This window comes from Medicago sativa, chromosome 3, assembly GCF_051527215.1.
Source record: "Medicago sativa cultivar Bolivia chromosome 3, Bolivia_mono, whole genome shotgun sequence".
NCBI classification, from domain to species: Eukaryota; Viridiplantae; Streptophyta; class Magnoliopsida; order Fabales; family Fabaceae; genus Medicago; species Medicago sativa.
The window spans coordinates 53,288,837-53,312,500 of NC_140751.1; the positions used below are offsets into that span (position 1 = coordinate 53,288,837).

The following is a 23,664-nucleotide window of genomic DNA, read 5'->3' on the forward strand; positions in this document are numbered from 1 at the left end:
CTCCATTAGCCTTCTGACTGAAGCTTGCTTGACTCTGATGCATTTGGCCTTGATTTCTTCAATAACCGCAGCTGCCCGGTTTTGAAGAGATGCCCAGGAGTCTTCATATGCACCTGTGAGATCAATTGTCCTTCTTTGATCCACCAGATTATGCATCTGACTCAAGATTGTGAGAAGCTCAGAATTAATATATCCAGATTCCAGGATGTTTGTGGGTGGATGATCAAGGGTTTCAAGATCAGAATCACTGATTTCTAAATCTTGAATGGGGTTAGGAATTGGAAAGGTAAGGTGTGTTTGTGTGTTTGAAGATGAAGGCTGGTCAGAGGCAATGTGAGTGGTAGAGGTTGAGGCTTGAACATTGACTAGAGAGATGTCAACATCCATGGGAGTTGGTTCTGGGGATTGTTCAGGTAAAGGTTGAAAGTCAGTTTCAGTTGATGGTTGTTGTGGTGAAGTTGATGTTTGAGTGTTGAGTTGGGGGTCAATGGTAGCTATTGGTGATTGTGGGGGTGTTGTGGGTTTATGTGGTTCGGGTGTTTGTTGATGGGGGTTTTCTGAAACAACATTTTCAGAAGCAGCTGCTTCTGGAGTTGTTTCAGAGGCCTTTTCTGAGGTAGACTCAACATTTTCTGGAGGAATCATGTTGAGAGGTTGAATGTTAAGGGGTTGAGGGTTAAGGCGAAAGATAGTATCAATGACTCTTTCTCTCTGCTCAGCTAGTTCAGCCAACTTCTCATTAATTATGTGACCAACTGGTTCATAAGTAGTTGACTGAGAGGGCTTTTTGTTGGTTTTGGTTGATGTTGATTGGCTTTTTAATGGTTTTTGAAAAAGTTGAGCTAAGGGTATATCATCATCAGAATCATCAGAATCTGATAATGATTTGGATGCGGAATCTGATGATATATTAATTACCTTCTCTGGTTCAGGATCAGAATCCTCTTTAGCAAACTCACTGGTCATCTGCAACAGTTGCTTGGCTTCTGAAACTACAGACTCTTGTAGCTCAGCAGCAATTTCCAAGACTTTTTCAGCTGCTGCCTTCTTCTCTTGTAACTCCTTTAACTCCAAATCAGAAGCAGCTTGAGCTGTTAAGGTGATATGAGGAAAATCCTTGGTCCTCCTCAAGGCTGGCTTCCTCTTCCTCTTTGGTATAGCAGGTTGATCAAGAGAAATGCCAACATCCATGATCAACCTGGAATCCATGTCTCCAATAGCTTCCTCAATTGATGGTACTGAAGAACCACCAATCTTGAGCTTGTCAGAAGCAACTCTTGCCTTCTTAACAGACTTTTCAACGTCCAGGTATTCTTCTGCAGACAATTTCCTCTTAGCTCTTCTGCCTTTTGCCAGAGGCACAGTACCACCATACATTTCCTCAGGTACTTCATCCAACCTGATGACTTTGTTGGTTGCCTCATAGTGATCTTTGATGTACCTCATCTGCACTTCAATAGGATCCTTTTTGCAGATGGGTGGAAATTCTCTCATAAGATCAGATACAACAAGAGATTCACTTAAATCAGTTTGAAGTTTGGTGACTTCACTGATTAGCTTCATATTCATGAGAGTATGAGCATTAATGAATTTTCCAGTTTTTGTGTCAAGTAGCTGATCTGTGAAGCCTTGAGATTGACTGAGACTGTCCAAGATACCTCCTTGATAGAATATCTCTGAGAGGAGTCTTCCATAAGGAACCCAGGGTTTATCCAGTAGCTGACTCTGTTTCAAACACTCTACCAAGTACTTGAACATGTATTTGGGCACATTCACCTTTTCCTTCTTGATGAAGTGCTGGAGAAGGACCTTCTGAGCTAGATTTGGTTTCACACAGTCACCACATGGAAACAGGTTCTCATTCTGAATCTTCAGAAGCATCTTAATTTCCATGCTTAATTCAGCATATTTCTTCTCCTTCTCAGAATTGTATATCACCAAGTTGGCTTGCTTTTTCCAAATGCGTTTTTCAGCAGCATCTGAAAGATCAACTCCAGAGTAGTATCCAGAAGCTGCAGCCTTAAGAACATACTCTATGTGCCATTGTGCAATTCTTACTGGAATACCACAGATGCTAGACCTGATTTCATCTTCAACAAACGGCGCAAGACCCATTTCTTCTCTTGTTTTCCCTTCTAATTCAGGATACATTAACACCATCTGACTTTCCTCAGCTAAGGATGCCGCTTTGTTGTAAAATTTTGCTCTTACCCAGAAGTGTCTAACCAGAGCTTCATATGTTGGTCCATTCAACATTTTGAAATAATGCATGAGTCCTTGCTCTTCATAGTAGCTTCTGATACAACACTTATGAAAATCCAGAGAATCAAAATCCACTGGATTCTCTATCTGAACTTGCAAATCCCATTCTTCCAATTTCATGCTTCTTCCTCTGTAGTCATATTCAGGGACCATTCGTGAAGTAGATACTGAATCTTCTCGTTGCGAGCTTGATGATGCCATTTGATGATTGACGAAGATTTGAAGAAGATGAAGATTTTAGGGTTCTAAGGTTGAGAGAATGCGCTTACTTCGCAAGAGGTTTGAGAGCAAATGTGTTTGTTGTGAGTGAGTAGTGTGTGAATTGTCAAAGTGTTAAAAGTAAAACGATTGCAATTCAAAAGAGACAAACAAACATAACATTAATGACAAAATTGGGGGCGCGTGAAAAGTACTTTCAAAGCTATTAAATCATCATTGCCCTTTTAGTTATACACCAACACATACAGGCCACGTAAGAAGTTCACAGAGTAACTACCAAGTTAGTGGGCCAAAAGTTACTTTTTAAAAGGTAACTTCCAACGTTTCCACTAATTCAACTATTCAGAAGCAATAAATCCAGCTTCTGGACTTCAGATGCTGACGTCATCATCAGAAGCGAGTTTTCCTCAGAACCTCAATAAAGAGCTTCTGATGGATTACCGCTTCTGAGCTAACTTCAGAACCTAAAATCCTATTCAGGAGCAAGCAAGCATTTAATCAGATACAAAGTGCATGTTCAAATTTTTCTTTATAAAATCAAATCTTTCAACAGTTAAAGGCTTAGTAAATATATCAGCCCATTGATTTTCAGTATCAATGAATTGTATATCTAAAATTCCTTTTTGAACATAATCTCTGATAAAATGGTGTTTGATTTCAATGTGCTTCGCTCTTGAATGCAAAATTGGATTTTTAGACAAACAAATAGCAGCAGTATTATCACAATAAATGGGAATACTGTTAGCAGTTATCTGATAATCTTCCAACTGATGTTTCATCCAAAGTAGTTGTGTACAACAACTTGCAGCTGAAATGTATTCTGCTTCTGCTGTAGACATAGCAATAGTTGTTTGTCTTTTGCTAGCCCAGGATATAAGATTATCACCCAGAAATTGACAATTGCCACTGGTTGACTTTCTTTCAATCCTATCACCAGCATAATCAGCATCACAGAATCCAATTAGCTTATAATCTAAGGATTTCCTATAAAGGAGTCCAAGATTGGTTGTTCCTTTCAAATACCTGAAGATTCTCTTGACAGCAGTCATATGAGATTCTCTAGGATCTGATTGGAATCTTGCACACAAGCATACACTGAATAAAATATCTGGCCTAGATGCAGTGAGGTATAACAAAGAACCAATCATACCTCTATACAGCTTCTGATCTACTTTAGTTCCTTCATCTTCTTTGCTCAGGTTGCACGTAGGATGCATTGGAGTGTTCATCACTTTACAATCTTCAAGTTTGAACTTCTTCAGAAGCTCCTTTGTGTACTTTGATTGATGAACATAGACTCCATCTTTGCATTGATTGATTTGAATGCCAAGGAAGAACTTCAGCTCTCCCATCATGCTCATTTCAAATTCATCCTGCATTAACTCAGAAAATTCCTTGCAAAGAGATGCATTAGTAGAACCAAATATTATATCATCAACATATATTTGCACAACAAGAATATCTTTCCCAAGGGTCCTTCTGAAGAGTGTAGTGTCAACCTGTCCTCTCTTAAAATTATTTTTGATTAAGAAATTACTTAGTCTATCATACCAAGCTCTGGGAGCTTGTTTCAAGCCATATAGTGATTTCTTCAATTTAAAAACATGGTCAGGATATTTAATATCCTCAAATCCAGGAGGTTGCTTAACATACACTTCTTCTTCTATGACACCATTGAGAAATGCACTCTTGACATCCATCTGATATAATATTATGCCATGATTAACTGCATAGGAAAGAAGTAACCTGATTGCTTCCAATCTTGCAACTGGAGCAAACGTTTCAGTGTAATCAATGCCTTCTTGTTGACTATACCCTTGTGCAACAAGTCTGGCTTTGTTTCTTGTTACTTCACCTTGCTCATTCAGCTTGTTTCTGAATACCCATTTTGTTCCAATAATGTTCTTGTGCTGAGGTTTGGGTACCATATCCCACACATCATTTCTTTGAAATTGATTCAACTCTTCTTGCATAGCTAGGATCCATCCATCATCTGAAAGTGCTTCATCAACTGTTGTAGGTTCAATCATTGAGATTAGTCCAATCATTGACTCTTCTTGTCTGAAATGTGATCTTGTTCTTCTTGGACTATCTTTGTTTCCAATGATTAGCTCTTCAGGATGTGAAGACTTGTGTTTGAATGTGTTTCTGGGAGGATCTTCTTGATGTGAGTCATCTTGTGCTTCATCAGAAGCAGCTTCATCTTGTGCTTCTGATGTGGGTTCAGCTTCTGGACTATTTTCAGACTCAGCTATCTGATCAGGTTCTGGAGTAGCTTCAGGAACCTGTATCTCTGCAAAACTTTCACCTTGCTTTGAAGTTTTATCTTCAAGCTCTTTGTCATCAAATTTAACGTGCATAGATTCTTCAACACAGAGTGTTTCTGAATTATACACCCTGTATGCCTTTGACCTTTCAGAGTAACCTAAAAAGATTCCTCTTTGGGCCTTGGCATCAAATTTCTTTAGGTAGAGCTTGTTGTTCAGAATGTAACATGTACATCCAAATTGATGAAAGTAAGAGATATTGGGTTTTCTTCCTTTAAAGAGTTCATATGCTGTTTTCTCCAAAATAGGTCTAATATAGATCCTGTTTTGAACATAGCATGCTGTATTCACTGCTTCTGCCCAAAAATGTTTTGGTAAATTGTTTTCATGAATCATGGTTCTGGCCATTTCTTGTAAAGTTCTATTCTTTCTCTCTACAACCCCATTTTGTTGTGGTGTTGTAGGAGAAGAGAATTCATGGAAAATTCCATGTTTTTCACAAAAAGCTTCAAATGGCTCATTTTCAAATTCTCCACCATGATCACTTCTGACTTTCAAAATTTTTGATTCTTTTTCAGATTGAATTTGAGTGCAGAAGCTACTGAATACATCACACGCAACATCTTTACTCTTTATGAATTTCACCCAAGTCCATCTGCTGTAATCATCAACAATGACTAATCCATATCTACTTCCATATAAGGATGCAGTACTTACTGGTCCAAATAAATCAATATGGAGTAATTCTAAAGGTCTTGAGGTTGAAACAATATCTTTTGTTTTAAAAGATGATTTCACAATTTTCCCTCTCTGACATGCACCACAGAGTGCATCTGAATAATAGTCAATGTCTGGTAGCCCTTTCACAAGTTGTAACTTACTAAGCTTAGAGATTAACCTCCAGTTAGCATGTCCCAACCTTCTGTGCCACATCCATTTCTTATCATTCACTGATAGTAGGCACATCACCTTCTGATCAGCCAGTTCAGAAAAATTGATTTTATAGACATTGTCAACTCTCTTTCCTTTGAACACAATGGATTTGTCTTCCTTGTTGATTACTGTACAGTTGGGTTTTTCAAAAAGCACATTATAACCATTATCACAAAATTGACTAATGCTCAAAAGGTTATGTTCAAGACCATCTACCAACCATACATTATTAATTGAGGTAGAGGAGTTACCAATAGTTCCTGTACCTATGATCTTGCCTGACTGGTTGCCTCCAAATTTCACATTTCCTCCCTCTTTAATTGTTAGGCTGAGGAACATGGACTTGTCTCCTGTCATGTGTCTTGAGCAACCACTGTCTAGGTACCATGATCTTTGCTTTGGCACTGCTCTTAGACATACCTGCATCATTGACATTTTTAGATTTAGGTACCCATTGTTCTATGGGTCCTGGAAGGTTAGTACTTAAGGCTTTACTCTTCACTTCTTGTACCTTGTGCTGTGAGTTGGGTTGCTTCTGATTAACCATCACCTTAGGTTTTGGTACTTCAGAAGCAGTAACTGTCTTCTTCTGAAACTTAGACTTCAGAACCCCAGATTTTGGTTTCACCAGACTCTGAGGAATAGGTTCTGATCTTTTCAGGATCCTAACCTTTGAAGTTTTGGAATCAGATTTGATCATAGCCTTTGACTTAGAGTTCTTTGGCTTTGAAGTAATCTTAGCCTTAGAACTAGAAGCTTCAGGTTCTGATTGAACAACAGTTTCCAACTCAGCCCCTTCTGGTACAAAGAATGTTTTCAGACCTTCCTTGATGCATTCACAACAAGACTTTAGATTGGTTTTCTCCAGTTTTACTTCTGGAAAGCCAATTCCTCTGCCATTGTTCTTGTAAATGCTATAAATCATAGAAGCCACTCTGCTTCTGTCAATGCCAGATATAATAAAATCTTCAAGAGCAATTTCATGGTTACTTAAAGGTTTTTCATTACACTTTTCTTGTAGCTTTTGACATAAGAACCTGAGCTGATCTTCATATGTTTTACACATGAAGTCAAAGCCCCTAAGTCCTTGTTCAGAAGCTTTCAGATCCAATAAAGTTGATTTTTGCTGTTGTACCAAATCAGCATATTTTTCTTTTAAATCCTTCAACTCATTGGTTCTTACTTCAAAATGTGTAAGAAGTTCTTTAAGTGACTCAACAAGTTCATCTCTGGGAATTTTGGAATATACCTCATTTTCATCTTCTGAGTTTGAATCTGACCCAGCTTCTGAAGTTGCTGTTGCTACCAACCCAACAGCTACCTTTGCATCTTCATCAGCTTCCTCTTTATCAGATCCAGATTCACTACCCAAATCATCCCAGGTTGCCATTAAACTCTGCTTAATCTGCTTCTTGAATTTGCTTGGTTTGAATGTAGACCTCTTTGACTTGTCCTTTGACTTTTCTCTTTGAAGATCAGGGCATTCAGCAATGAAGTGACCTGGCTTCTTACAGTTGAAGCATCCCTTCTGATCTTCTTTCCTTGAGCTTCTGGAGTTACCCCTTCTGGAGAGAAACTTTCTGTTCTTCTTGGCCAGATATTGAAGTCTGTTTGAGAGCATGGCCATTTCTGCAGCATCTGGTTCAGAATCTGAACTTGACTGTTCTTCCTCTTCAGATTCAACCACTTTGAGAGCTTTTGATGACTTGCTTTTGGATGGAAGAGCTATTGATTTACTCTTTTTAGTAGACTCATGTTCATTAAGACTTAACTCATGAACTTTGAGAGAACTAACAAGATCTTCGACACTTAAAGTGTTTAAATCTTTAGCTTCCTCAATGGCAGTCACCTTCGGTCTCCATCTGGCAGGTAAGCTTCTGAGAATCTTGCTTACATGATCAGAAGCAACATAGCTCTTCTTTAGAATCTGTAGACCAGAAACTAAGGTTTGAAACCTTGAGTACATCTCCTCAATAGTTTCATCATCCTTCATTTTGAATAACTCATACTGATGTACAAGCAGGAGAGCCTTTGCTTCTTTGACCTTCTTGCTCCCTTCATAATTTGAACAGAGAGAAGCAAACATAGCTTTAGCAGTGGATTTGTCACTCATCTTCATGTATTCTGCTTTGGGTATGGCAGTGACAAGAGCTCCTCTGATAATATGATGCTTCTTGTAAAGTTTCCTCAGTTCTGGAGTATGTTTCTTTCTATCCACAGCAGCTCCTTCTTCATCAAGGACTAAATCACCAACACCATCTTCCAGAATATCCCATAATTCTTCATCTAGGCTCATGATGTAACTGTAAAAGTTGGTCTTCCACCAAGAGAACTCTTCAGCATCTCCATTGAACTTTGGAATTTTTCCAATACTGGTTTTCTTACTATCACTATAATCATGTGAAACATTTTTATAGCTAGTATCACTAGAACCAGAACCATTAGGAGGAGGAGTAGTCATGTTTTTCTCAGATCTTTGACTGTTGCACGGTTAAGTGTTACACAACAGACCAAGGCTCTAGATACCAATTGAAGGTGAGAAAAACACAAGAAGGGGGGTTGAATTGTGTTTTTGAAAAATTCTTCGTTTCTCCTAAAAACTGAACACACTGATCAGAAGCTAAGTGAGACAGCTTCTGAAGTGATAATCAGAATCTAAATGCAGCGGAATAAAACAGAGAGAGAGAGAGAAGAAGAACGACACAAAGCAATTATACTGGTTCCTTCCACAATCCGGAAGTAGTCCAGTCCCCCTTGCACTTCCAAGGAGATTTCACTATGAGTAATATCTGATTACAAATGCTCAAGCACACAAGCAAGAGACTTCCAATGCTCAAGCACACAAGCAAGAGACTTCCTTTGCTCAAGAACACAATCAAGAGACTTCCTGCTCAAGCACAACTGCAAGAGACTTCCTAACTAAACAAAATTACACAGAAAATTGTTTAAGGTTGAACACTTGATATACAATCAGAGGTGCTCACAATACAAATCAGATACAGACTCAATGGACTTAAGAATTTCTAAGATATGACTTTGAGACACAGAAATTCTAAGTGAATGCAGAACAATTTCAGCAGAGGTTTGGTACTTGTGAAAATCTTGTGAGTCTTTCGTTCAGCGTTCTTGCATTACCAATTCTCTAGGTCTTCACTCCTTCATATAGAGGTGTGAGAGAGACGTTGTGAAATTGCCAGCACACCAAAGAGTCGTTGTTGAAGCTTGATCTTTCACCAATAATCTTTTGCCTGATTTGGCTGTTGTCCTATGAAGAACAAATTTGAAATCCATTCCTTATCCAAAGGAACATCTATGCAGGCGAAACCGTATTCTGGAGCTGTTTTCTTGTCCTGTAGCGCGGACACAAAACAGAGTAGTGGAGAACGTGGTTGTACAATTCGTACAAAGTACAATGTCAACGCTTTCGTCCAAATTGCAAGCACACGCCTTCAAACACCTTTGAAATGACCGTTGCAAACTCCACTAATCCTTTGTTTGTGTTTTCGAATCCAATTGACAGCTTTTGCATTGATAATTCTTCAATTCTTGATTCTTTGCAAATCCAGTTGAGATTCAGCTTCTGGTGAAATAGCTTCTGATGAGGCAGCTTCTGATGATATGACTTCTGCAGCTTCTGATGATGCAGCTTCTGATGATACAGCTTCTGATGATGCAGCTTCTGGACTTCTTGTCTTCAGGAGCACTATTCTTACTTCAGAAGCGTCTTAACGTCAGGAGCACTATTCTTACTTCAGAAGCGACTTAACTTCAGGAGCGCTTTTTCTTCTTCAGTAACAAGTTGCCTTCAGGAGCGTCCAAGCTTCAAATTTTTGTTGATTCCATTGCTCTTTATTTGCTCATTCAGAACCAATGATGATGTAACTTTGTAATTATGGTCCTGTACACTTGAACAAATATTAGCTAGTCCAATTTACAATTTTTAATACCTTGTTATCATCAAAACTCTTTAAGGTTCATTGTTAAACACATTTTGTTCCAACATCCCGGACCTTGCATATATTATATATTGTCTCTATCAACTGAGCTAAACTCACGAGGACGATAGACACGTGACTGAATATGTTGTTTGTTGCCTCCATCTATATGCAAATCCCACTCAATCAAACTTGTTGCAAGGAAAAATCCCATAAAACTCAATCCGTCAATTCTAAACCCTTCATTCCAAATCCTATGTTACCTTCATCTTTCAAATCCTTCAAACCTTTCAAAAACTAAAGCAAATCTTTTCTGAAAATTTTCAAAACTCGAATTCGGTGTTGAAATCCAGCACAGAAGAAGACAGAAAACAACACCTCTAAAGATGAGAAAAACAAAAGAAGGGGGTTGAATTCTGTTGGATTTTTCTGATTTTTCTAAGTGTTTTAGCACTAGTTAGAGTCTGATGAGTTTAGAGTCTGACACAGAGTCTGATAGCAACGTATAAAATCAAATACAAAGGTAAAGAGAGGGGGAGAGAAAGTAGACACAAAACAATTACACCGATTCCTCCTACAATCCAAGAGTAGTCTAGTCCCCTTGCACTTCCAATGGATTTTCACTATAATCACAACTAATTACACAATGCTCAAGGACACAACCAAGAGACTTCCAATGCTCAAGGACACAAGCAAGAGACTTCCAAATGCTTAATCACAACTAAAAAAGACTTCTAAAAGATTACAAATAAAATATTTGTTCTTACACTTGATATACAATCATATGTGTAAACAATTAAGTACAAAACATACTTTATGAACAGAAATTCTAAGATATGAACATTGTAAGAAATTCTTAAGTGTTCTATGCGCTTTTGAAATTGACAGAGTAAGACCACAATAAAGATAACAAAGTCTTGTTGTTTTTCTTCAAGTCTTCAGCTCCTTATATAAGCAAGGATTTGAGAGACATTGAAGAGGTGCCAACACATTAAGATTTGTTGAGAAGCTTCAAATCAAGGACGTTGGGCCATTGCCTGATATGGACAATGTCATTGATTAGACATTTGAAATTCTTTTGCTGCAACTGAAATTATTCGTTCATTCTTTTTATCCTTGAAGTTCTTTGTTTGTTTCCACACGTGGTCAAAAGATGACAAATTGTACTATTAGAGTCTTGATAGAGATAACTCCAAAAGAGGACAAATTTGATGTGTCTTCTAGGTCCCTCAGGATCTTCTGTTCTTCAGAGTCTGATTCTCTCTACATGTCCAAACCACAAAAGCATATTTTTCACAATATTTTATACTATAGGTACTACCCCCAACTATCTCTACAATGTTGTCATTTCGAATCTTATCTGATCTAGTCTTACCACACATCCAACACAACATCCTCATCTCTGCACACCTACTTTATTCTCATGTTGATTCATAAAAACTCAATACTATATTCCATAAAACATTGTTGTTTAACAAATGTGTGATATTTTTTCACTTTAACTAAAACGGTACGTTTGTATCACAAAAACCACATGAGGCTCTTCTCCATTTCAACCATCTAATTTGAATACGATGATTTAAAACAACTTTTATTTTTCCGTAGTTTTCTACTATGAACCCAAGTTCTTTAAACTGTGTAACTTGTAGGATATGATTTCCAACTTTCACCTTGAAGGTCGAACTACTTCGCCTTTTGCTGAAATTACATTACATATACTATGTCTTGCTTCTACTTAGATGAAATCCATACACTTCTAAGACTTATCTCCAAATCTTCAACATCCCATTCAATTCCTCCTTCGACTCTCCAATTAAGACTATATCATCTTCAAAACGCATACATCTTGGTGCTAGCAGTTGGAGAAGTTTCGTAAGTACATCCAAACTAATGTAAGAAGATAAATGATTAGGGTTGACCCTTGGTCCAATCCTTGTTATTAAATTATCAAAAAAGCATTCATAATGCTTCCAAAAGACAAATAATAAAACTCCTGAAGCAATTTAGACTTCATATTATCACATCAGAGAGATTGTTGATAACAATTATCTAAAATCTCTTGCTAACTCCATTACAATATAATAGATCCAAAAACTGAGATAAAAAAATATCAACGAATGTAATTACCTCTTAAAGAAAGAATTTCAAATTTATGCATGATAGTAAATTTCTGGACGGACAAGTGGTTAGGTGATGTCCCCTTGTGCGATAAGTTTAGTCGTTTGTATGCGTTGACTGAAAACCCATCGTGCACGGTGGCAGAGATGCAACACTTAGGCTATGTTTGGATTGGTGGAGAGTGATGAAATGGAATGGAATGGAGTGGGATAGGGCCACATTCCATTGTTTGGTTTTGTAAAAAATGAATAGAATGGAATGGAGTGTGATGGAACCCATTCCATCCAATACCACTCATTCCTTCAATTTTCCATTCCACCCAATTTGGAGTGTATCCAATGGAATGGAACATATTAATAATAAAATTACAACTTTGTACTTAGTTTTTCTATTTCATTGCCTGCATCTCATTCCCTCATTTTTTTCAATCACCGATTCTTATTGCTTCTTGCTCTCATCCTCTACAACTCTTCACTATCCATGTGATTTTCTGTTATGGCAACTCTTCACTCCAATAAGATAACTCAACTTTCTTATCTTTATTCATGTTTTTTCTCTTTAACTCATATTTCTTCTACGTCTTTTCCCTAATTGATAGCCATGATTCTTTTCTTGATCTTAATTATATTGAAAACCACAGACAAGAGTATTGTGCACTGTCTGCAAAATCACAAAGGTTACAATGTGTGAACAATGATGCTTATAACATGGAGCAGAAAAGCTGTCCTACGCCAAGCTATGAGTTCATGATTAAATTGGTATCCTAATACATACCAGTTTAAAATAACTATTGATTTAATTGAGAATTCAATTGTTGATGTTTTATTGTTGTTTTTTAAATAAAGGGTAAAATTATAATCCATTCCGTTCCATCCATTTTCCAAACAATGGAATGGGAAATTAGTTCCATTCCATCATAAAATATTCAAACAAGAAAATGGAATGGGAAATTAGTTCCATTCCCTTCTGTTGCTTTTTGTTTCATAACATTGTTTTGCAGGATGGTGTTAATGACCATTGGACATTGTTACTTGACACAATCAAAAGTTTCCCAGTCAGCGACGTTTATCACATGTTCACAACATCAAAACAGAATACTGAGTGGGTTAATATAACTAATGTTTGTCTCAAACACGTCCCTCTCAAAATATCTTTATTAGCGTGGCGCCTCTTCCGCAAGCGTCTTCTAACAAAGGATAATCTCACTACGAGAGGCATCATTCAAGCTGAATCAAATGTTTGGGTAGGTGGTTGTGGTTTTCAGGAGTCGGCAAATCATCTTTTCATTACTTGCCGTCATTTCAGTCAGTTATGGACATTTATTCGTAGTTGGCTCGACATCTCTTCGGTCAACACTACTGGTGCTCATGACCATTACTACAAATCCATAGACAAGCACATCCGTTCCTGAAAATCATCTGGTTCGCATGTGCTTGGACGATATAGAAAGAAACAATCAGATATTCAACAATAATTTTTTGGAGCTTCATCAACTGCTAGAGAAAGTCAAATTACTCTCTTTTACTTGGCTCAAGGCTAAATCGATAACCTTTGCCTACACTTACCATGAGTGGTGGCGACACCCACTTCAGTTACACACAACTTTACAAAGATATATATATATATATATATATTGTTTACTACTTTACAATGATATAAATATAAAAAATTAATAAATTGAAATATGAAAATCATTTGATAAAGGAATGGAAATATCAAAGAAATATAAATGACATTATGAGAAAAATTAAAAAGTACCAGGATTATTAAGTACACATAAAACAATACACTTATTTCATCGGAAGTTTACAAATGGACTAAAATTATACGCTTATAAGTAACATAAATATTTTTTTTTCTAACTTATAATTGTTACTCACACACACATACATTTGAAACAAATGCACTTCATTTTTAGACCACGTAAACAAGAATATTGTGGACATTCAACATCATTTCTGCAACGGGTAAAACCTACCATGTCAAATAAGAACGGAGGATTGTTAGTAATCGGAGGCCAAGTTGTTTGTATATTGTATAAAATAAAATTAGAAAAGACATGACTTACTACTACTATTGGTTACAACAAAAAATAAAGATAGAAGGATTATAAAAGCATATAGACAAATTTGTGAATTTGAGCCATATTTTTTCTTCCTATCTATGTAATAAATTGAAAATTGTTTGATCCTTTTATAATAAAAATATCATGGTTTTTTAAATTGATGTTAGTACTTCCGAGTTGCAAAAAGGCAATTGCAAAATTGAATATTTTTAAGTGTCTCTTAGATACGTCAATGTGTCATGTTCAATGACTGATGCATGTTGCTGCAATTGAGGGCCACTTCCGGTAGTTATTCTATTATTTTGTTAAAAGCTTTTGAGTAATTTTATTTTTTATTATTAAATATTAAGTGTTAGCCCACAAAAAATTATTAGGTAAAATCCCCAAAATCAGCTAAATATTAAGTCCTTATACTTATTAGATCAGTTTAGTTGCTTTGACCTATTTCTCTTCCTTTGTGTAGGCCTTTTGAGTTGAATTGTTAAGGAGAAGGAAAAGAGAAAAGATTCTTAGTTTAAGCAATTCCTTAAGTGAGCCAAAGTGATCCGAATGCGAGTTAAGGCATAAAGTTTCATAATTGTCACTATTTAGAATCCTGTCAAATCCGCTTGGCGAGCAGAAAGCCAGCCACTGAGCGAATTTAGAAATCGTGTCAAATCTGAGTGGATAGAAGGCGATTTTTAATATACAACATAATCTTTTGTCCCAAGTACAAGTTGTCTGAAATATCAAAATAAATTTTTTCTCACCAACCATCGGACATACAAAAAGTTGTTCAATACCTTAAAAGTTTGTTATATGTTGTTCTGTGTCTTGTACTCTTCAATATCTTAAAAGTTTGTTATGTGTTATTTTGCGTCTTGTACTCTTCCTTTCGTATTTACATTTTGACATATCAAAAGCATCCAAAGTGTTGATGTGTGCTGCCTCATTCCTTTCATCCGTTGAACTCGTTTCTCAGCTTCATGTAGCCGTCACTCTCGTTTTTCCATTTCAGTCTGTTCATTCAAGTCTTTATCTCCGTATCTTCCTTTCTATCATATTGCACCTCTTCAGAATTGCAAACCCTTGTTTTGTCTTCCATTGTGCCTATCACACGTAACCATCTCTTTTCAATACTTGACCACAAATTAAAGTTTCCTTTTTAATTGGGCAAATCATATTGAAACCTTGTTTTCACAATATTTCGTAAGAACAACAATTAAGTTCCATCAGCCACACTATTAAAAACAAGAACGCTGGGGATAAAGCTCTGCGTGAGACATTAAATCTTAGAGAGATGATATTTGTGCAACCATTTTGTGACAACTTTAAAGACAATTCTCTCATACACTTATTATGTTTTTACTTTTTCTTTATTATTTTGGTTTTTGTGTCAATACATACTTTTCTTTCTATATTCTTGGTTGTTTCATAAGTTGTATAAAAAATGATTGTTCAAATAATATACCTCTACAATTTAACACAATCTTCAACTTTGAGAGAAGGATCTGTCAAAAGGTCACACCTATACATCTTAAAGAGCATGTGAGCTTGACAAAAAAAATCGCACAACGGTTGTCTTCTCTACACGCATGTTGGAATGAAATTTTAAGAATATGCTCTTTCAAACCAAAATCGCCATCAACATCAATGGCTCAAGAAAGTATGTACGACCGTGTATGTTACGGTAGACTTACAACTTTACTTTAGCTTCTAAATATATAAACTACTAATGCAAGATTAGTAGTGTTATTATTCTTTTTTATGGTAACCCTTTTAGGTTCTTAAGAAAAGAGCCTTTCATAATCTAGAGTCCGGCCATTTGATAAGTAGTATTGTATGATCGGTAATTGTTTTACATATAAATTGAACTAAGGTTTCACGAATGATTTATCTTTTAGTGAAGCTCGTTATTTTTTTTTGAAAAGGCTAAAAGAGAAATATATTAAAACATACAAAAAAGTCCCACAAACACAAGGTGTATCAAAAAACTTAACAGTCACAACATTACAAACCAACTAACAACGAAAAACAAAGGAAGAAGAGCTAGGAAACAACCGTTAAACAATACAAGCTTTCAGCCACCAAAAAACCTATAATATGACCTTTTTCGCTTAACGCTTGAAGATGATTAGCCTTATTTTCAAAAATCATCTTGTTCCTTTCCTTCCATATTACCCAAATAACATAAATCCAGATAATATTAACAAGACCGCTAAACATCAAGTTACCATGAAAAACCGTTACAACACTTAACCAGCTGAAAATATAATACCAAATGCTTCTAAACACAACATAATTAGTGAATAAATGATGAATATTCTCAACGCCACAGCAAACCGTTGAACAATAAACATCATAAACATCCAAGATATGTCGCCGATGTAAACTATCCATTGTTGAAATTCTATTATGCATTAACCTCTACACAAAGATATTGATTTTAAGCGTAATCAATTTAATCCACAACACATGCTTATAACACACATCAAAATCAGTTTCTACATTAGTAAAAAAAAATTATAAGCACTTTTGACTGTATATCGTTGGAAAGAGTGAAGTCTCCAAACCCAACGATCAGCGACATCAACCTGCAAAGTAGCAGAAGTCAATCTCTCCACATACTCCCTCACCAACTTCTTTTCTCACACAAGCAACCTCCTACACCACTTTCATGCCTCACTATTCACATCTCAACCCAACTTATACATGTCCGCCACCGTTACTAATTTATTTTCAGCTAAGTCAAAAAGCCTACTAAAAGTAACATCAAACGAAGAATCATCTAACCACGGGTCACTCCAAAACAAAGCAGAAGACCCAGCTCCCACTTCACGTTGAATGTTATCGAACCAACACCTAACTTCTAGCATACCCGCCCCCTCCCTGATATTATTCAAATTCTTCCAACACACCAAACCTCCCCCTCCCCCAAAACGTAATCTCCCTCTGACCTCAACATACCTCGCACATAAAACTTTATGCCAAAAACCCTTTCTTTCTTCCAACACCCTCCAAACCAATTTACCAAGTAAAGATAAATTAAATTCCTTCAACCTCCTCACCCCAGAACAACCTTTCTCCTTTTACAAACATAAAATATATATCTCATTTAATCCAAGACATTTTCCTAATATCCTCATCCCGACCCCGTGAAAAAACACTTAAAATAGAATTAGGAGAAAAAATGATACCTTAGGGAGCTTTGAAGAAGAAGAAAAAAATAAATCGGTATGGATGACAGAACAAATTTAAGAGAATCGGCCGACCCCCAAAGATAAATTCATACTCTTCCAACCCGACAATCTTCTTCTAACCCACTCAATCAAAGGATACCGAAATTAAATCTTTCTAGGATCTCCACCAAAGGGAAACCCAAATACAAAAAAGGGAGGCGTCCATGTTTATAGTTCATTACCAAAGCCACTTAATGCAACCACGACTCAGCAACATTAACACCAAATAACATACTTTTATGGAAATTAATTTTTAAACCGGAAATCTCCTCAAAAAGATTAATACAGCCTTCAAAGCTCTAACATTGGCCCAACCTTTAACCTCCACCAACTACAAATGAGAAACATAAAAGGAGAAAGAGGGTCACCTTAACGAAATCCTCTTTCAAGCTTAAATTCACCCGTTGGGCCAATGAAGCTCATTATTCACTTGAGCTCAATCATTTGGATGTAGTGGTGCTATTACGATGACTTTTTAATTGAAATACACCCATTTTAATAAAAAAAATGCAGTTTTTTTAATAAAAAAAAGTACTTTACTTTGATTTTAGAATATTTTTTCAAAAAAATTAATCAGAGTCAATTCTTAATTTTTGAGAAATTTGATTTTTATGGTTTACTTTGTTTTTCACTAAGTTTTATTTTAACGCTATGAAAAATAAAATAATGAATTTTTTTTTTGGGTATATAATTAATGAAACTTAATCAGCATATATACGTTGTCACGTTTCCTTGTGATTTATTTGCCCATTGCTTTTTTTTTTTTTTTACAATATTAGCCCATTACTTAAGTTGGCACATTAGAAAAAATAAATCATAAATTCAGGAGTATTACTTTTCCCACCCTATGCCTTTCCTCGCGCGCCCTATTTTTTTTTTCCAATTTTGCCCCTAATCCGGATTACATTGTTAAAATTTTGCAGATGTTTCCGGATTTTAAAATCCGGAATAATGTTTTACCAGAACTTTTGCAATTTTAAGCTTTACAGTTCGTAAAATAAAATGCGAATAAAAATAATAAACAGAAATAAAAAGACATAAGAATGAAAAAAAGTCATTTTATTAATATATGAGCAATACATTACAATAATTTTCTAGCTTTTTAAGCTTATTACATACGATCCTAAAACTATTTCTAATCTTATTACATAAGATCCTAAAACTATTTCTATACCAGTGGCTCCAGCCACTGGTGGAGAGGAAAGAGGGTGGGAGGAAAGAAGATGGCGGGGAAGAAGAAACCAATGCTTCCTGATGGGACATACCAGTAGCATTGATGTTGGTGGGGAGACAGAGGGGGCACAAGGGCCTCTAGGGAACAAGAGACCATGATGGTCAACATGACACCCAGGCAAACCAACCTCACACCCAGACTGACCCCTACCCTATTGACCGATCATATGACCCCTGATGGATTTCCAAAGAAGCCTCTTTCTATGAAAGGCCAACGATGGAAACACATTGTTGTAGAAGACGAGAAGAGGAGAAAGAAGATGGCGTGAGAAATTGTAGAAGAGGACCATATTTATAGGGGAGGGGGAATAAAAAAAAGGTGGGTAAGCTATCAATGCCGGTCAAAAAACATGTAAAAAATCATTTTTTAACCTGACCACCGCCCAAAACGTTTGAAAAACGTTTTCTTTGTGGTGCAGACCACCGGCCATAAGCTTCTGGTGCAGTCTGGAATATATAATCCGGATTACACATGGACTCCGGATTGCGTATTCTGGAAAAAGACGATAATGGGGTGTACCAAAGGGAAACTTCGGCCTTTGTGTATGGTGAGGGTTGGTTCGGATTTTAGAATCCGGATTGCTTCAGCATTGGATTCTTCTATGTGGCCCACATTGCACCGACAATTTTTGTGGTCCACAGCACCCAAATACCTTTATAAATAGGGGTCCCTGATTTCATTACAAGTAAACTACACCAGAAAAAAAATCATGGAATTTCTGGCTTTGATCCAAACACCAAGCTAGCGTCAGTCTACTACAACGGTGGAACACCACCCCATCAGTTTAGGATTCGCGACGATGTCACCCTCTCCGGGATGAAGGATGAGCTGGATCAAATCAACCACAGAGACACGAGGAGGGTGGTCGGTGTTGAATATCGATGTCCATTGTCCGACTCAGCCGGATCTCTTTGCTTCAGCAGGATGAAACTCACAAACGACGGCGACGTGAGAACCATGTTCTCTGTCTTCGGTCAACATAGCACTAGAGGACCGATCGAGTTGGACGCTTCGTTGGTTAGATCTGCTGAACAAATTCTGAAAAGTTTGCATCGGCCCAAAAACTACGAAGAGATCAGGGCTCTGCTGGAGGGACCAGAAGAGGAAGAAGTTAGTTTAGATGATCCGTGATAATGTGTTATGTTTTATTTAATCGCGTGTTTTATGTTGTTTTAATTGCGTGTTAGTTATGTGTTGTTGAATTAAGTTGTTGCATTATGTTTTTAATTATATATATATATATATTATTTAAACTTTCATTATGTTTTAATTTACGTCAAAGATGTTCATTTAATCGATAAAATAACCAAAGATATGCTTTTCGGATTACGAAATCTGGAATTACATAGGGCATAAGTGTATTCCGGAAAACGTAATCTGGAATGCCTCAGCATAGGATTCTTTTGTATGGACCACATTGCACCAAGAGTTTGTGTGGTCCAGAACATCCAAGGACCACATCCTCTCCGGTTTTCACCTTCACTACCATCAAAACACACAAACACACCAAAGAAAACCATGCAAATTTTTGTCATTAAGCTGAGGATCTTTCTCATGCTGTCGCGAATGGATGAGTTAGCTCTTTATTTGACGGCATGATGAAGATCCTCAACATGCTGTAAAAAATATATAGATAGTCCTTGATGTCTCCTTGATAAATATCAAGAGGTTTCTATGAGTTAGATCATGCTGCCTGCCAGATGAATATGTCATTTGGCAAGGCAGCAGGATCTAACTCAAAGAAATCCTCTTGAAAACACCTTGCCTTTCTTCATTGTGTTGCAGATCTAACTCCAAAGAATAGGTTCTTATGAACTCGATCATGTCGGCCTGCCGATCGTAACATGTCAGTTGACAGGCCGACATGATCGAGTTCAAAAGCTCCTCTTTGAACACCTTCCCAAAAGATTCATCATTTATGTTATTATGGTTTTTTTTTTAACTATTTATTTGTCTTATGTTGCTTTTATTTATGTTATGTATCTTTGATCTATTTTTTTCCAAGGCATTCGCAACGAAAACGATCCAAATAAAGGGTCAGGTGCAATTCGGACTATATAATCTGGAACAACTGCATGCATTTCGGATTATATTTTCTGAAAACCCTCAGTAACATTTTGGCCGGTGACGTTTCACCAAAGGTTAGGCCGGTTAGTGGAGTTTGAATGCATTTTTTTACGGTTTTAAATGTGGAACAAGTTTTATTTGACTGTAATTAAGACCTATGACTTATATAAGGCTATAAAAAGGCTTGGATCTTCAACATTTTCCTTCATTCTTCTTCACCTCCTTTCTTACATTTTCTTCAATTTTTTTTAAGTTTTTTAGGTAGCTTTTAGGAGTGTTTGTGGTGTCATGGTCATTGTTGACCGCTCATATGACCCCTGCAATTGCATTGCAACTTATGCGGGGGTCGTATAACGGTCAACAGAGACCGTTGACACCAGAGGTATTTTTGGAATTTTTGCAGGGCGCGCGAGAAGGCAGTAGGGTGGGAAAAATAAATCTCTAAATTCAGTGGGGGGAACAATTTATGAAAATTTAAAATTTAGTAGATTATAATTTGACTATTATCTTTTGATCATTACTTTTCCCATCTAATAAGTTTCTCGCACGCTTTATTCGGATTCTAAAATGTGAAATATTTTAACGTGTTTTGGAGGGTTTTATGGCGTTCGGATTTTATAATCCGAACTACATATATAGGGCGTGAGAAATCAATATGGTGGGAAAAGAAGGAGTTTTACTTTTTCCACCCTATCCTTTTCTCGCACACCCCTTTTCTTTTAAAATATGTCATGGGGTTTTCAGATTCTATGATCGGAAATGAGTTTTCCCCCAGTTTTGGGGTGGAAAAATGTGTTTTTCTCCATTTTGAAGTATACAATTCAAACACCTGCTAAATAGGGCACGTTTTTTTGTTTTTGATTATAAAATTCAAATACCCCCTGTTATACCCTAATTTTGGACCTAAAAATACTAGTCAATTTTTCTTTTCTTGCATTATAAGTCATTTGAACTGTCTCTGATCAATTGCATCTCTCTCTGCATTTTATTTCAATGTTATTTGCAAAATTCACATGCAAGGGTATTTTAGTCATTTCCTATGTCAGTTTTTCTCAATCCTTAAAAATTTGTTTAAGTCCTTTCAAATAGTTTGAATAAGTCCCTGTTTCATTCTATGTCAAAATCCATTTCAAAATTGCATTTGGAGTCATTTTGAGTCAGTTTTGCCCCTAGGGGCATTTTAGTCTTTTCAAGTGTCAAAACCCTGTTTAAATTCTAAAAATTGTCTCTGAGTCTTTTAATTCGCTTGTATAAACTCTTGCTTTAATCCCTTGTTAAAAAAAATCATTTTAAAATTGCATTTGAATCATTTTTAGTCGTTTTAAGTCCCTAGGGGCGTTTTGGTCATTTCACATAATATTTCCGATTCGTTTTAATCTGCTTTGTTGTTTTTAATTGTCTCATTTTACGTTAATTTTCAATTTACTTTTTCAATTCAATTTTAGTTTTAATTTTCATTTTAGTCCGCGCACTTTTGTTATTTACGTTTTAATCCCTTTTAAGTTTGTTAGAGTCCAAGTGCCATGTGTCCAAATGCTATTGGTCCTTAAGAGTTTGTTACAAGTCCAAGTCCATGTGGCATTTCCTCATTGGTCCAAGCTTACCATGACACCTATATAAGTCAAAGTCTTGGTCAATTTTTCATAACCATTAATTATTTTTACACATCCACAAATATCACAAAAACCTTTTTCTTTCAATTTTCCCTCTTCTCTAACTAACTTTCTCATCCCTAACCACCTCCATCAACAACCTCTAACTAACTTTTCCTCCACCCTAACCAACCTAAACCACCACTTCCTCCACCCTAACCAACCTAAACCACCACTTCCTCCACCACTCAACCACCTCTAACCACCACAATCCACTTCAATTCACCACCAAAACCATTACAATTTCATCTTCAACCTTCACCAATCCTCAAATTCTCATCCAAATTCCAAAATTCATCATGATTTCACAACAATCAAAACTGATTCTATCATTCAAATCCAACACAAATTCGTTTTCTTCACTTCCCACGCCGTAATTCCGTCGTTTCACGAATCCATCACCACAACAAGAACCGCAACCTTCAAACCTTCAACAATGGAGAAATCATGTGTTTCATCGTTCGCTTCGATCAAAGGAACACCAGCACAAGTGCGAAGGCCTTCACCATCGTGAATTCAATTTTGTCCGATATCAACGCCGCATCGCAAAGAAAAACGGACAGCTCCATGCCGTGAACAAAGTTGCAGAAGAATCTGAACCTTCTCGTTCAAACTCCGCCGAAAAACCAATTCAATGGTGGCGGATCCTCCGTCCAGACTCAATCAACGCCGTTCTATGTGTTGCAAAGTTTCCGTGGCTTGAATATTGGGGATGGAAAGGGACAGTGACACCACTCGAATCACAGTTCGCCCCAGAGGAAGTTCAGAACGCTACCAAGCACGTTCAAGATGCTATCGCCGCCAAGAACAACGAACTCCATCAACTACGAAGCTTTCATCGATGACAACAACAACCTTGTTAGCCTCGCTCAGAAACTTCCTGAACAACTCTCTCACGATATCATGATTCCGTTTGGGAAAGCTGCGTTTTTTCCTGGTTGTTGATTCATACCAATGAGTTCATGGTTCAATTAGAGAAGCTCCTGATGGTGTCTCTCGACCTGGATCTTTTGGGAACTGCAGAAATTTGAAGCAGGACGTTCATTCTATTCCTAATCTGCCTATGATGGAGACTCCCATGGGCCTGGGCTTTGTTCTCACACATTGCCATATTTTTGCTGTATCTTTACTACCCGCACCCCATTTCTTACCAGGTAAATCCCTATTTGTCTCAATTTGCTTGATAAAATTTCTAAAAGCTTTTCTAGTTGTTTTTTTGATACTTTTGTCAATTCTTGATGTACCTTACAGACCAAACCTTGATCACAAAATATAATTTTTATCTTGATTTTTAATTAGTACTTTGTATTCATTTTTTACTCGAATCTTGATAAAAATTTCTAAGTGTTTTGGAATGTTGATGTGGTCAATTTTTAGCACTTGATACTTGTTCTTTGGAATGTAGTTACATGTTAAAATCTACTTCAAAATAATGTCCGTTTGTTTTGTCATTTTTTGCTACTTTTTGTTAAGACTTTTGTGAAAATTGTGATGTGATCTTGTCCGTGAATTTTGGTGCATAAGTGTGACTTTGAGTATGTCGTTCTTGGAGTGATTTTGTTTCTTGATTTAGCATATGCCTGCTGTTCTTGTTATAAGTCTTTCACCTTGTGAATAATGTGTGTTTCTTGTGTCAAATAAAGTGTAAATAGGCTTGAAAATACTATGATCATATTGCATACTAAGCCCCCTTG

The 23,664-nt window shown here is 36.6% G+C and overlaps 1 protein-coding gene and 1 long non-coding RNA gene across 3 annotated transcripts; one reads left to right on the plus strand and one right to left on the minus strand.

Moving 5' to 3' along the window:
- Positions 1 to 1,207: 1,207 nt before the first annotated feature.
- LOC146938289 (uncharacterized) lies at positions 1,208 to 13,145 on the plus strand. The gene is made up of 3 exons (XM_085749609.1): positions 1,208 to 1,308; positions 12,375 to 12,492; positions 12,735 to 13,145. The coding sequence occupies exons 1-3, from the start codon at positions 1,208 to 1,210 to the stop codon at positions 13,143 to 13,145; spliced, it is 630 nt and encodes a 209-aa protein (XP_085605735.1).
- A 304-nt stretch (positions 13,146 to 13,449) lies between these two features.
- On the minus strand, positions 13,450 to 13,908 carry LOC146938290 (uncharacterized). Of its 2 annotated transcripts, none has more exons than XR_015031252.1 (2): positions 13,806 to 13,908; positions 13,450 to 13,708 (listed from the first exon to the last, which is right to left on the minus strand). It is a non-coding gene; the product is annotated as an uncharacterized LOC146938290 (long non-coding RNA). The 2 variants fall into 2 exon arrangements; XR_015031253.1 differs by having other exon boundaries at positions 13,803 to 13,901.
- Between the last annotated feature and the right edge of the window lie 9,756 nt (positions 13,909 to 23,664).

Coding starts and splice junctions, on each gene's coding strand:
- LOC146938289 (XM_085749609.1), top strand. CDS start 1,208: ATGTCTCCAATAGCTTCCTCAATTGATGGTACTGAAGAACCACCAATC. Junction 1,309..12,374: donor ACAGACTTTTCAACGTCCAG/GTATTCTTCTGC, acceptor TGAAAACCACAG/ACAAGAGTATTGTGCACTGT. Junction 12,493..12,734: donor ATGAGTTCATGATTAAATTG/GTATCCTAATAC, acceptor ATTGTTTTGCAG/GATGGTGTTAATGACCATTG.